The sequence below is a fragment of the Manacus candei genome, unplaced genomic scaffold (genome assembly GCF_025592945.1).
Source record: "Manacus candei isolate 608988 ecotype Guabito, Panama unplaced genomic scaffold, ASM2559294v1 h1tg000063l, whole genome shotgun sequence".
Taxonomy (NCBI): Eukaryota; Metazoa; Chordata; class Aves; order Passeriformes; family Pipridae; genus Manacus; species Manacus candei.
Genome location: NW_026138111.1, coordinates 742,098 through 756,800, shown reverse-complemented (window position 1 = coordinate 756,800; position 14,703 = coordinate 742,098). Strand labels below are relative to the sequence as shown.

Genomic DNA, 14,703 nt, shown 5'->3' with positions numbered 1-14,703 from the left:
ATTTCTTTTGGTGGTTGTGTGCGCTCATGTAATTTACATTATATGTGGTGGTATTTAATAGTGGTAAAGTAAAACTAGACTTCTGGAGTGTAACCAAATGTAACCAGTATACTATGCTCTATTTATTTTACATAATTAATAACTCTGCAGCATTTAATGTGATACACATTTTTGTATCTCAGTACATTTTTTTTTCTTTTCACTTATCTTAAACCAGGGCTTAGTTGTTTTATTACCTCTGTCTTTTCGCTTTTCTTTCTGATGAATTCTAATGTCAGTTATCTGAGCTCTCTTTGCTTTCAGTTAGTTACCTTATACCTGCAGTTTACTTTTCCTCCTTTATGATGCTGTCATTGTTTTGTACAGTTTATTAGACTGGTAAGTACCTCAGGCTTTGTTTCTCTGAACAAGCAAGTTAACAGTGTTCTGTGCATTTTGGTTTAACTAACAGTGCCATCAGTGTCTGCCACATTGCTAAATTGCTTTGGAGAAAATTGATGCTATATAAGATAGTTCTATGGGTTGTATATTATGTCATACTCTGTGGTGTTAATTCAGTTAACGTTTCCTCGCAATTAACCTTTTTTTGCTCAAACATTGCATGCAAGAAGTATGGTACTGCTGCACAAATTTCAACATGTTGCTAATACTTAACATCAGTAAAAGGTGCATTGCTTCAGTTTCCCTGGAGGTGGGTTTTTTCCTGCCACAGTCCTTAAATAGCTAAATAAAACATGCAGGGGGACATGCTTGCCTTCTGTGGAAACCTGAGCTACAGAATTCCCTGATTTCTGTACAGAAATACACACATTAAGTCAGACCCAATGGTGTTTAACCCCCATGGCTGAGCCCAAGGGTGCCTGAAGGGTCCTTCCCATGGTCATGAAAGCCAGTCACAGCTATGACAGGAGTTCTTGTAACTGCTGTGTAATAGCACATCATTCAAATAATTATTGCAAATATTGCCCTGTGCTTAATCTATATCCATCTCGTTTGGCTCAGGAGTACAATAACTAACAAACTACTGATGGTGTCTGTATCAGTTTGTATTGATTGAGTTTCATGCAATACAGATAACAGTGAGGCACACGGCCAAGTTTAGGCATTGCACATTAGTGCTTTAATCCCAAAGCTCCTACAGTACTTTGATATTTATGAATATATCTAATATATGTGTATATTATATAATCATATAATAATTTATAAACTAACTTTACTAAAAATCTGAAAACTTCTTATTTTTAGTAGAAAATCTGTTTCTCTTACTATAAACTGATAATTTAGTTAGAACTATAATAGAATCTATTAAGACTAATTTTAAAAGGACTTTTACAATAATAGCACCTACTTTTAAGTATTTTTATTTAAACTTTTTTTTTCCTATTACTTAGCTGAAATGTGTTTGGTGCTGAATAGAAATTATATGAACCAACTGGATAGGTCTGAGCATTATGAAACACTATGAATATTTTTTAAAAATAATCTTAGTTTGAAACACTGCTGTTTTCCATATATATATTACAGATATTTGTGATGCATTAAGAGAGTGGAGAAATTGCATCTGCATAAATGGAATTCTTTCACTGTATGTGGCAAAAAGTACAAGAACCAACTCAGTGTAGTCTGCGGACACTGAAAACATTTGCAGTTTGACTAATGGAATTTTTAAGGAATGAGTCACCATTTCTTTTCCCATGAAAGTTGCATCAAGTTATACACTCGACTTATTTTTTTCAGAATTCTTTCTTTAAAATGAAAACATAATTTTAGCCACAGTGGTACATTTTTCCAAGGATTATGTGTATTTTTCCAGGGGATTATTTCTTCTAAGAGGCACATCTTTATTTAGACTTCCAAGAAAGATCTTGTGGCATGTAAGCACTAATACGTTTGAAAATTATTATTCAGCATTTTCTTTTTAAGCTTCAGATCTTTTTATGAAATGGAATGGCTCACATGCAAAATTTCACAAGAATCTGTAGCTGATTCTAGATTATAATTTCCAATTCTAATTATGGGCTTCTTTTCTCATTCTGCATAAAGTTACTGCAGTTTTGGGACTGCTGTTCTGTAAAAATTTTGCATACTAAGGTCTTCGCAGTGCCTAAGTCTACAGTACAACTGGTTTCTGTATTAGTCATTCTCACAGTGCATTTTGTCTGCCCCATGTTTCAGTTCTGTGTATTAATTTTGTTTTGTTTCAAACAAACTCCCATTTTTCTAATAGACACATCAGGTAATGACTACATATCTAGCTCATTGTAAACAGTTTGATTTTTTAATTTTATCTTTATTTCAGCATGAAAATAAATCCAGTTGAATTTTGATGTGAGAAATACTTTGAGCTGCACTCAGTTGAACATTTTGCTTGATATTGTTTGTATAAAGATTAACATTTCCAGATTTCACTGATCTGTCTCTCATTGATAATAATTTCATTTTTATGCTTTCATCTATATTTAATATTTACATTTAAGTAATAAGTGTTTTTACATGTGGATGAAATAGGGCAGTGGTAAAAATGTACAGTTTACCAGTGAATGTAACTGCTTTTTGAATGAAAACAGTTAAATGACTTTCATAACATTTCCATTTGTATCCTAAATATTTTTTGAAATATTTTATTTTACTCTGCATGAATTGTACTCTGTGGTTTCCTTATTGGCTAATGTGACCAAGAGTCTAATCTAAAGGGAGCAGAATAAACTCACAACTGTCTCTGAGACTTGAGAGTACAGCATCACATTTTAGCATTAAAAGCAAACTTGAAAGCTTTGCAAGAGAGTTTGGCTCTTCAGTGATGGAAGATGCTGTTTCTAAAAGACAAAATAAACTTGCTTTTCTTCCTGCTGCTTTCCTATTGTGTGGGATTTTTTCCCCTCCTTTTAATTGGCTAATTTATATTCACTATGAAGAAAAAATTCAATACTTGTCTAGAATTTGGATTTCTGAGAGCTTGCTGATTAGTGGCTCCTGCATTGCAACGTGATTTGCTGTCTAGGTTTGGAATTAAAGAGTTGCAATGTAAGCATTTTGTGAAGTTTTGTTAGACATCTAAGGAGAAAAGAGATTCAGGAATGTAATCTGTTGCAAAAGTTCTGAAAACCTAATAGACATGTATTACTAATTCTTGCAAGTGTGTACATACTTTGTCTGCATAATGCCAAGCTATGGGAGATGAGTTCTCAGTGCGTAGCTGTGTTTGAAAAATTGCCTCATGGGTCAGTAATTGGTTGGGTTTTTTTTAGCTTGTAAAGTGTTTAAAAGGCATCTATTATGCATTGTTCCTTGGAATGTTTAATTTCTAGACTTTAAATCTATGAAGTTGACATATTTGTCTGAATTTTCAGTAGCAGTGTAGGTTAAATACAATTACTGACCACATAGATATTTTTGTCTTTTTTAATGTGTGTTATCTGCATGAATGTGTTTTGATAGTATTTGTCTTTTGCAGGGTTTGAGAAACAAACCAAAGAAAACAGGGCATGTGAAACCAGACCTCATAGATGTTGATCTTGTAAGAGGTAGGTCTGAGCTAGAAAAAGCTGCATTTCTCAGTATAATAATAACAGCCATTCTGTGTCTTATAACAAGAGTGTATTAGTAAGTTTAAAATAACCCCAAGCAAACCAAAACACAGCAACCCTATATAACCCTTCTCTGAAGTGGGTGGATAGGAAATATTGGTGAATTATGAAGTCTAGATTAAACTGAAGGCTTAAGAATTTGATCTAAATTTTACTGTATAGAGTTAGATTTTGAAAAAAAACCAAAACTTGTGCATTATCATGGATAAACATTTTAAAATTTTTAGTTCAGAAATCTCCAATTACCAGGCACTCAAACTTCTTCCAAATCTTCTGACATCTAGAGGAAAGGTTATGTTGAAGTTTCTGCAGAATAGAAATTGTACAGGCCACGACTGTTTCTTGCCTGTTTTAAATAACAAAATAGCAATAGAAGGTTAGATAATATAAGATTTTTCATCCCTTAACTGTCCTATAGTAAGTCTGGGCAATATGAGCTGCTTTTCCCCTGCATCCCTTAGTGAGTCCCACCTGCCCAGACAGCATCTCCTTCTCCTCTGAAAGGTGACTTGGAGAGCTATTCCCAGAGACTCATTGTGAGTGTTTCACACTTGGACAGTGGGGTCGATGGCTCTTCTGGTGCAACCCTGGGAGGGGCCTGGTCATGGTGTTTGTTCCATGGTTTGGATTTCCACCTGCTTTTTTGCCTCTGTCCTAATCTGGGCATGGGGATATGGACCTGAGATGAGCTGATGGTTCCAATGATGGGTCCAGAAAAACCCCAAAAGGATATTACTTGAGCTCCCCCTCCTGTCATTATCTCTTTTAACATCTGTGAGTGTGCAATATTACAATATAACCTTTTAAAAATGGGAATGTGAGAGAAAGAAACAAAATCAAATAACATTTGAACTTTAAAGTATGATGATGTAAGTGAATAACATTTAAATGACTGCTATGCGTGGATGTCTAAGTTGGCATTAAAGCAATTTCAGTGCTGGCAGTGTTTTACCTGTGGCAGCACAGAGCTCACTAATACCAGTTCTGCTGGTAAACGAGGTGGGGATGGCATAGAAGCATGCAGTAGTTGCCATTTCCAATCAATAACTTGGCATAATTTAAGTCACATCCCCATTAAGTAAATGTTACACACTTTTCTAGCTGGGAATTTGCAGGAAGAAAAAGAAATGGAGAGAAAGGACGCTTGAATGAGAGAGATGAAAAATGGTGTGGAAGGAGAGACAAAAATATTCTTTGGGTGACTTCCCTGCTCCTGAGGCTAGTCCTCAGTTGGACAGATCCACTTCAATGCTTCTCAACCTTATTCCATTTTCCCAAATGACATGACTGGAGCAATTTACAGATGTTGATATTTTAGATCCCTTTGCTGTGTTGGAAAGGGCTCTGCTGTGCATGCATGGACATGTAGTTTTCATAAGACTTCTTATTGTTTAATAACAAGTTTCTGATACCTCTATGAAAAAGCAACTTTTAGTAATTTATTTAAAAATAATTTTGACATAGTAAGAAATGCCAATGCTTTGTTATTCAAACATTCCAAAATACAGGAATTTTTGGAAATTCCTGATAATGGCAACCAAGAGGGCACCAACAATTTATGCCCATTTTGGATGGAGGAGATAGTTATTTAAAGGAGCAATTATTAAACACAATTATTTGAATAAATCTCATACTTCCACCATTTCACTATCTTAACTACTCTGCTAGAGTAGAGTTTTTGTACAACTAGATGTTTTTTATTAGCCGTAAGAATGAAATTTTTGTACAACTAGATGTTTTTTATTAGCCGTAAGAATGAAATAAATCTAAATTTCTTTTTTTCTTTTTTTTTTTTTTTAAGGATCTGCTTTTGCTAAAGCAAAACCTGAAAGTCCTTGGACATCTTTGACCCGCAAAGGAATCGTGAGAGTTGTTTTCTTTCCGTTCTTCTACAGGTGGTGGCTACAAGTGACATCACGGGTCATTTTTTTCTGGCTGCTTGTTCTTTACCTTCTCCAAGGTAGAGTTGGATTACAGCATCAGCTTCAACTGAATGCCTTATTTTAACTGTATGGAAGCTGCAGTATGCTACTTGGTTCACGTTATGCTGTTAAGGTTCATTCTAATGTTTTCTGTCTCTTCATTAACATTTCTTTTACATATATATTAGGGACAAAATGAAAAATTTAAGGATCTCCTCACAGACTGTCTTCAGCATTTAGCACACATTAGTTTGTCACCTCTGTGTATAATTTAGGTTTTCAGGCCTATCTAATTTAGTTCAGGACTGAGCAATATTGAAGAAACCTTTGGCTTAGGGAGTGTATCTTGCCTTCGATTTTTGGTGTGTCTGGTTCTTGTGCAGATCAAGAGCTCTGATCAAGAAACATGCAAGGCCAAGCCTGCCAAGGTGTGTGCAGCTTGTGCAGCCTCATAGGGTGTTCTGATGGACCAGTTTGCAGTTGTCCTTCCACATGTTATTTTGTTACATGAGAGGCAGTGACCTTCTAGCTTACTTCAGTCTGACCTCAGCTGTGCTCCTGAATGACTGGCAAATGAGGGACTTACTGTCCTCTGTGCTTCTGCTGTTTTTCCTACTGCAATGGGGAGACTGTGCATCTTAATTTTATGTTTCCTAGATTATAGAAGGGCTATTGGGAAACTGTTAACAAACAGAATGGAGTTCACAACTTTTGGGATGTTCAGTATTGTGTTCGAGCAATCTGACTTTGTGATTCTCTTAAATATATGTAATATATAAGAAGAAAACTAGAAAGGAAGAAATGTAATGGAGTGAGTCAGTATCTAAAAGGGTGAAGAATAAGTGTTTCAGAAGTATGTACAACAGAAATGGAACAGAAGGTTAATGAAAGTTGGGAGCAACTTAAGTACCCTGAGAAGCTAAATGACTGATAGATTTTCCACTGAAATCAATTAAGATACAATATTATGTTTTTAATTTTGCCATCTGTCCTTTCAGTTGTGAATCACTATATCATTTGGAAATTTTAATTAAAAAAGATAGGGACTTTAAAAAAAAAATGACAGTACCTCATGTGGTGATGTTAGCAGCTATGAAATTATTTTCATAGTGCCAGTGCCTCAAGACCTGCAATGCTGGCAAATATTCATGTGACCTCTTATCAAAAGTCCTTCTTATCCTCATTTCTGAGATAGGTTCCTAAGAAGTATTGTTGCATGCATTAGCATTTGTCTGTACTACAGTAAGAGATCTCATAGTGTTAATAATTTTAAACTCATTTGTAGTAATATAGGTAGTAAAAGACAGAAATTGTAGTTAGTTACTATGTTCATAGGTGTCTTATTCTGAGAAACAGTAATTTTTTATATTCTTATTGGGAAATTTATTTTAAAAATATATGGAGTTTTCATAAGACTCTAAAAGTAGCAAAATAGTAAGACAATGCAGATTCTGAGTGCAAGCAAGTTTTTAGGACATTAATTACAGAGCTATCTTATAATTAATGCTTTCCCCCCTCAGATTTCTTGCGATCTGGGATTTACTAAGTTATGATTGGAATGCATCAGTTCCCTAACCCATATAGCCTATAACATGATGAAGTATTTCTGATATTTCTGAGGTTGTGAATTAACAAATAAAATAATTAATTGTATTCCATATCACTCTATAAACTATTTTAAATACTTGATATCTAAACTGTGCTGAATTAGCTGCGGAGTTTTTGATAGTTTTTGAAATAAATTAAAAGAACATGGAAATGAAATTAAATTGACAGATTTACTTATTGGAAACTATTTAAAACACACTCCATCCCACCCCCCCCAAGCACTGTGCTCAGTTACTGATTTTAACAAGATTGGCAAGGCAGCACCAAAACGTCAAGAATCTATGATGGAAAAGTAAGAAAAGAAATTTCAAATTCCAGCAGCCATAATTCTACCCTGAATCTGGATTTTGTATTGTAGCTTGGACTTTCTGTCATCATGACAGATTCTCACTGACATTGTTGTAAAATGGTCTGATTTTATTTTGTTTATATGTTCAGTTAAATTATTTTCTTTAATTATGAAGTGTTTTCTATAGATTTATGAACTGCATTACTGCTTTAAAATTGATTAGGTTTAAGAGGATACTTGCTAGCATTTATGTAAGTCTGTAGAAAAAGCTCTTTCCTTGGCTGTACATTTAAACTCCAGGTTTATTTGCATTGGTTTCCTTTAGTGTAAAGTGCTTAGCACAATGTGTGATAAGAGAACTACAGACAAATGTTTTTTGTTCAAGGTCACACAACAGGCCAGTGACTTAAGGTAGAAGTAAAACCTTTTTCTTATGACTCCTTATCTATCTAATATATAATAGTACCTCATTTTTACTTTAAAAATGTTTTTATATTCTAATGGGAAAATCAAGAGTGAAAGTACAATGCATATCTCTATCATGTATTTCTTAAGTATGAAGCAAGAAACTTTAACAGTGATGTAATGGTTGTTTACTGTGGTGGTGAGATACATAAGTATGTATGCCTTTTTAAATTTGCTATTACAAGTATTTAAAAGCCTTAAATGCTCTAAAAATAAATGCTTGTTGGTCTTTGAAATGTATGATTGCTTTCTTTGAGACAACTTTTTGCTCAGTGTGATATAATTTCATTTGTGTCTGTTTCACAAAATAAACCACTGTTTTAGGAAAGTGGAAGTCGAAATACTATAAATATGTAAAGAAATAATTAAAAGTGCTGTGAGAAATCCTGTTCTGACCACTCCTACCTACCTGTTGGTAGGACCAATTCTTGGATAACCTGAAGGAGAGCATATTGACACACTGGGCACAAAGAAATTCTTGGATTTCCCTCCCCTCCCACTGAAAGATCAGGAGATTGGTAACATTTTCTTAAATCTGTGTGAAACGTTGTGGTGGGAGTCCCCAGTCTACAGATTCCTGTCTTCTGGAACATGATTTCTTCTAGACAGCTCTGCTTTGCTAAATGTCTATTAAGTAGCAGTAGTGAAGTTTAAAATTATTTTGTGTAGACCTACTCTTGCAAATCATTTCACATGGATCTCTGGAGCTCTGTGTTCTCAGAAGAATATGTTTATCCTAATTTTATGGTAGGAGTCAAAATTGACTACTTCTTTACACTTATACCTCATGAAGCTAATGTATGTGTGAGAACCTAGATAAGCTCATTTAGAAAGAGACAACATTATCTGTACCTTTTGCTATCTGTACCTTTTTTTTTTTATTTTTTAATAAGTTGGATTTCTCATAGATGCATACTGTCTTTCTGAGAAACCTCATGCAGCAAAAACTTATTCCACACGTAATAATAAAAGATACCCTGTGTGTTCTATGCAAGACTATTGTGCTTTAATTTAGGAAAAAGACTGAGGAGGAATTAGAAATAGTTTTTCCACAATCAAGAATATTTCAGTTGTTTCATATGTTCATTATGTTTTTAATACTGGTTACCTTGTGAAAGATTAGTTAATGAAAAACACATTGAATCTCTTTTTAGTGGAGAACATCACGTCCAGGTATCTGCTGTTAGGTGTGGCTTCATGTGATTTATTTTAGGTGTTTGAATGTGGCATGTAGCTTTGCATGTGGCTGCATTTTTTTCGATTAATTTCAGTAGAGAATTGGTGAAAACTATTGAACTTATACCATGTATTTCTTGAGCTAGGAGTAGGCCTAAGTTATGGGACTTTCACTTCTTAGTAGTACAAGAACAAAACCAAGTTCTCGTGGTATGTGGTAGGAACATATAATTATTTCCCAGTTCTGTTTCTGAATTGTGTCTTGGAGTTTCTGTGCTTTTTGTTTTGGGCTTTTTTTTTTTTGATAGCTTCTCTCAGCTGATTTGTAGACACAGTACTCCAAGCCAGAGAGGCAGAGTGGCAAGGACATAGAATAAGCAGAAAAAGAGAGGGGTTACCTCTCCTGCCTGCCCCACACCTGGTGAATGTGTTCAGATTGACCTGGGGCCTGTAAAAATGTTTCTAAGTGGTCGGGCTGTGGGTACAGGAGAAAGAATAGCTGGATGGGTGTTGGCTGTATGTGGAAAGTGGTTATAGGGTTACAAAATTATTAGTTAACGATGGAATTAGAAGCTCCTCCTTTTCCAACCACAAGTGCTAGTTAGAGTCCTGTCACTTCAGCTGAACTAGCTTGTAGTTTACATGCTTTGTCTCTGATCTTTCCTCACTGCTAAAAAATATACACACAAGTATATGTGAAATATATACTTGGTTGCTCTTACAAGTGGCTGTCTATCCAGATGGGCAATTTTGTCCCTTAACTGGAATATGGAGTTTAAAATACATTCTACTATACAGAGTTTCTAGTCTCAAGTCTCACTTAACTTGTTGGATTGTGCTGTGTCATTATAGGTGATCTAGAATTCCATTTGTTTAAGCTGCTTTTTGGTTTTTTCTCCTGCAAATGTTTCATTGTAATTTAAAGTTGTTTCATGACAGATATAGCTTTCCAAATGCTTTTCCCCACCTTCATTCTGCCACCTTTTTTTTTGAGCAATACCTATAATATAGTGTGAAATTAAAGATAGGTATTAAGACAGTAGGCAAGTGTTTAAACCTTTATTGCTCCTGGTTTTTAGCAATTAGGATTTCTCTCTCAGAATTACATGAGGTGATTTAAATGCAGGTAAAGGGCTAACTGACTGGTTTTGGTTTTAACAAAAGCCATATAACGAGTAGGCCATTTCAGGCATTTCAAATATTGAACTCAACTTCATTTCCCTTCTTTTCCAGTTGCTGCTGTAGTGCTATTCTATACAGCCCAAAGCCCACATAATATACCTCTGACTGAAGTCATTGGGCCGATATGGCTAATGTTGCTACTTGGGACTGTGCACTGTCAGATTGTTTCAACACGAACTCCTAAGCCACCTCCTAGCACAGGGGGTAAAAGAAGAAGGTATAGTCTGTGTTAAAGTACTTTATCATTTAGGATTGTTGAACTGCTGTAAAGAACATGCATGAAAAAAATGTAGGGGGTTATTTTGCAAGAGATGAGAAATTAGTGCTCTGTTTTTATTTGAAACTTTAAAATGGGTGCTTAACTGTGCTCTTTAACTTTTATGCATTGGCTAATTTATGCATAATTTTATTTGAATTTTAATGCATTGAATCTGAATTTTTGCCTCAAAACAGTTTCTATCTGAATAGAGTGACAATGTTTATATTACTGCAAATGTAGTTTTATAACTATGCAATACTGTCCAGTGATCTGTGGGAAGCATACATTAAAGGAGATGCTCTCTGAAGTGTAGAACCTTTCTTCCAAGTACTTCACTGACTGGTTTGCCACTGTGAGTTGTCCCATTAAAATGGGAAACCCTGCAGTAGTGAATTTTGTAGTCTAAGCCTCTGATGATGAAGTGAAATTTATTTTGTGTTTAAGTGTTATGATAATGTGCAATGTTTAGTTTTATTAAATGGAATTTATAAAATTTATACGATAAAACTTTAGCAAAATACTTTTGAAATCTTGCTTGTTTTTGCATGCTTAAACTGCTGAACACATTACAGAACTAGCAAATTGCACTTACAAAGCTACTTTCCAATTTTAATCTCTTTTGATGAAGGAAATTAAGGAAAGCAGCACATTTGGAAGTACATAGGGAAGGAGATGGCTCTAGTACCACAGATAACACACAGGAGGGAACAGTGCAGAGCTACGGTACAAGCACCTCTTGCAGTATTGGCGCTGTCTTCAGAGATATCTGGCATGCTGCTTTCTTTTTATCAGGGTTTGTATTTATTTAAGGCTACGTATGTGTTAGAGATGCACTATCCCTTTTCTAAATAAGTAAACATTGATGTAATGATTAAACTTCTATTGATCTAGTTTTTTGTTCTTAATAGCAAACTCATCTCAGTATTTGAAAATGTACTAATTGTTGTTTCTTGACTTTTGCAAATGCTGATGCAATAATTCTGAAAAAATATGGAATTATCATAGAATAATTTGTGTTGAAAGGAACCTTAAAGATCATCTGGTTCTATCCCCCCTACCATGGTCAGGGACACCTTCCACTGGACCAAGTTCAAAGCCCCATTCATCCTGGCCTTGCACACTTCCAGGGATGGGGTATCCACAGCTTTGCTGGGCAAGCTGTTCCAGTGCCTCAGCACCTCCACAGTAAATAATTTTTTCCTTATATCTAAACCTGCCCTCTTTCAGTTTGAAGCCATTACCCATTGTCCTGTCTTTACATGCCCTTTTAAAAAGTCCCTCTCCAGCTCTCTTGAAGCCCCCTTTAGGACTGGAAGGTGCTGTAAGATCTCCCCAGAACCTTCTGTTCTCTGGGCTGAACAAACCCAACTCTCCCAGCCTGTCTTCATGGGACAGGTGCTCCACCCTCTGATCATCTTCTTGTCTCTCCTCTGGACTTGCTCCAACAGATTGATGCCCCAGAGCTTAGCACAGTACTCCAGGCAGGATCTCACGAGAGCGAGGTAGAGAATTAACTTTTATTTAATTAGGAGTACTCTGTGTGGGCTATCAGGAACAAACCAGCTCAGTTTCTCAGTTCAACTCTTCAGTTTTACTTTATTACATTAGCTGCTTATTACTCGGAAAGAATGCTTATTGAACTCTGTCACTGTCATCAAATCCCACACTTTTTCTGAAGGAAAAGCTTTCAGGATTCAAATAGGCACAGTGTTTAGTTTATAAATAAATGTAGAAGATAAGTTTTGTTATAATTAGAAGAAACACCTAAACCTGTTGGGTTCCAGAGCTATCTTGGAAAGGATCAATCTGCTGATGTAGTGCCCTGGGCAATTAAAAAGTTTTTTTAAAAAAACAAACATTCTATAGCAGTATGTGTTCAAGATATGCTATACACGCAGTATTTTGAGTGCTATGTATCAGCATGTATTAACAAGTGAAAATTTGCTCATAGTGTGAAATTGAGAAAAGGGATACTGCAAAGTTATTACATTGATGTTTTGTTGTGCATGCTGCATCTTAAATATGGCAACACTAATATGTCTGTCATACCTGTGATATGTGCTCTTAACCACTGGGAAAACTTATGTTATGTTACATAAGTTATATAAGTTATATAAGATATTCTGGGAATATCTACTTGAAACCTTGAAGAGGTTTTAACAATGTTTTAAAATATTGCAAGAGGAGAGTTCACTTGACTTTTTCCTGTGTAGACTAATCTAGCTTTGATAAACTGTAGGTCACAGTAATAGGCACCATGGCTGTTCTTCGGGTCTGAATGCATTACTTTGTTGTATGTTTTGATTATAGTCTTGTAAATTTTTAAATGTTTTCCATTCATTGAAGATACTGATCTTCAATAAGAAGAGAAGTGTTGGAAGATTCATTTTTTCCTTACCTTTCCTACTGTTGGGCTCAGACTGTTTTCAGTTGAGAAGGGCTGTGTGGAACTTACTCTAAAGACTTGTTTAAACCATTTAATGAGAGGTAGTGTATATATATATAGATGTTAAGCCTCCATGATTACTACTTAGCATATACAGTATCTTCAAAGGATAAAAGAGCACAGAGTGACTGAGAATGCTGTAAATAGCCCTTAGTCCTTTGTCACCTCTTCAGTTGCAGAGGCACAGTTGTTTGTATGTCTGGAGCCATACAAACCATATGAGGAACTTGTCTAGTTGAAAAAATAACCTCTTTTTCAACCATGCAGTTCAGTTTCTTCATGTAATTTTTTTCATGGTAATGCAAACAGCTTTGTCAGCAGTGTGGGGTGGCAGAGTGGGGCTGGGAGTGAGGAAGCAAGAGCACAGTGTGGAGTACATTGACTGCTTGGTAATGTTGCTTAAAGAATATCTTAGGAAACCTCGGTGCAAGGAAGCTTCACAGTGACATCTGTCCTGTTTCCTAAGACATATCTGGGAACTCTTTAGATAAGCACATTAGACTGTCTCATTAGTGTTTATTTACAGCAGTTTTTCACATATATTAAGCTTTGGCATACATTTTCTGGAGTTTTAAATATAGGTTATAAATACATGATTTCAAAATTAACCTCAGAAATTATGTTCTCTGGTTTAGGGCAGGAGTCTGTGTACTTAGATCATTTGCCTACACTCAGGTCATTGCTAATCTGGAACTGTGTATTCAATAGATATCCTTTTGAATGGCAGAACTCAGTCTGACTGATAAAATATAATTCTGTACTTTAATCTAGCACAGTGACAGTTTAGAAAATACTGAATAGTTTCACTGGAAAAGAAGGCAATATCCAAACAGGTGATTTATTCAGAAGGTAGTACTGATTTGAGACTTTGCTCTGTGTCCTTACTCCAGTGGAAATCTTATAACTTCTCTAAAAGTTTCACAGTGGGAACAGGGAGGAGAGTTTTTGTGACCAATCCCAATGGTAATACATTGGAATAGAGTACTTGACAGTGAAAATCTAAAGTCTTCCAGAAATTTGATTTAAATCTTCCGTAGTATTTTCTCTAGCTGATGCATAAATAAGACTAAGTCATTCTTGACTTAGATGTTGCACATGTTCAAACCTTTTAAGACCTTGGATTTATTCATGGCATTGTCTGCCTTGCTCTAAATACTTTTAGTTCTAGCATAAAACTGTAAAAGTTGATTTATGATATATGTATATATAGTAATTCTAGGAAACTATACATTTCTGTCTGCTAGGGAAAAACTGTTTTGGTTTTTTGGGGGATTTTTGTTTGTTTGTGTTTTTTTATTTTTTTTTGTTTGTTTGTTTTTTAGCACAATATAGTGCATGAAAGTCTAATTTTAAGCCTAAATGTATGTCTTTCTGGCTTGAGGCTTACACTTAAACTTAGGGATTCTTACAAAAGATAACTGGCTTTTATGTTAGAAGCAAATAAAGACTTCAGACAAGCTACCTGTTTTTCAAAATGAGCCTTAATTGATATCAGATGGGTAGTATTCCTCTTGTGATTTTAGCACTTAAACATTGCTGGAGTAGTGAAATCCTGTCTGAACAAACTGTCCATATATGTCTAAGTTCTTTCTTTTATCTGTTCTTATTCAACTGTTTGAGGTTACTTCTTCCTAGTAGCTTTAAAATTTTTTATAAAATGTATAAAAACTTCTCAAGTCAAACTTGGAATAGTCATGTTAATCCACTCCTGTTGTGGAGGAAGTGTGTCTGACTGCATGTGTGTGTGCATGTGATGTGAGCTGTGTTTG

The 14,703-nt window shown here is 35.2% G+C and overlaps 1 protein-coding gene across 6 annotated transcripts in view; it reads left to right on the top strand.

Moving 5' to 3' along the window:
* Positions 1-14,703, top strand: part of LOC127478845 (protein PHTF2) — a 126,830-nt gene that overhangs the window by 88,323 nt on the left and 23,804 nt on the right. For 3 of the 6 annotated variants that reach the window (XM_051805053.1, XM_051805055.1, XM_051805054.1), the window contains exons 4-8: positions 367-378; positions 3,455-3,524; positions 5,389-5,547; positions 10,281-10,446; positions 11,117-11,281. In XM_051805053.1, the coding sequence (XP_051661013.1) occupies positions 367-378; positions 3,455-3,524; positions 5,389-5,547; positions 10,281-10,446; positions 11,117-11,281 (572 nt within the window). The remainder of the gene's footprint in view (positions 1-366; positions 379-3,454; positions 3,525-5,388; positions 5,548-10,280; positions 10,447-11,116; positions 11,282-14,703) is intronic. The other 3 variants (XM_051805058.1, XM_051805056.1, XM_051805057.1) reach the window with 2 other exon arrangements.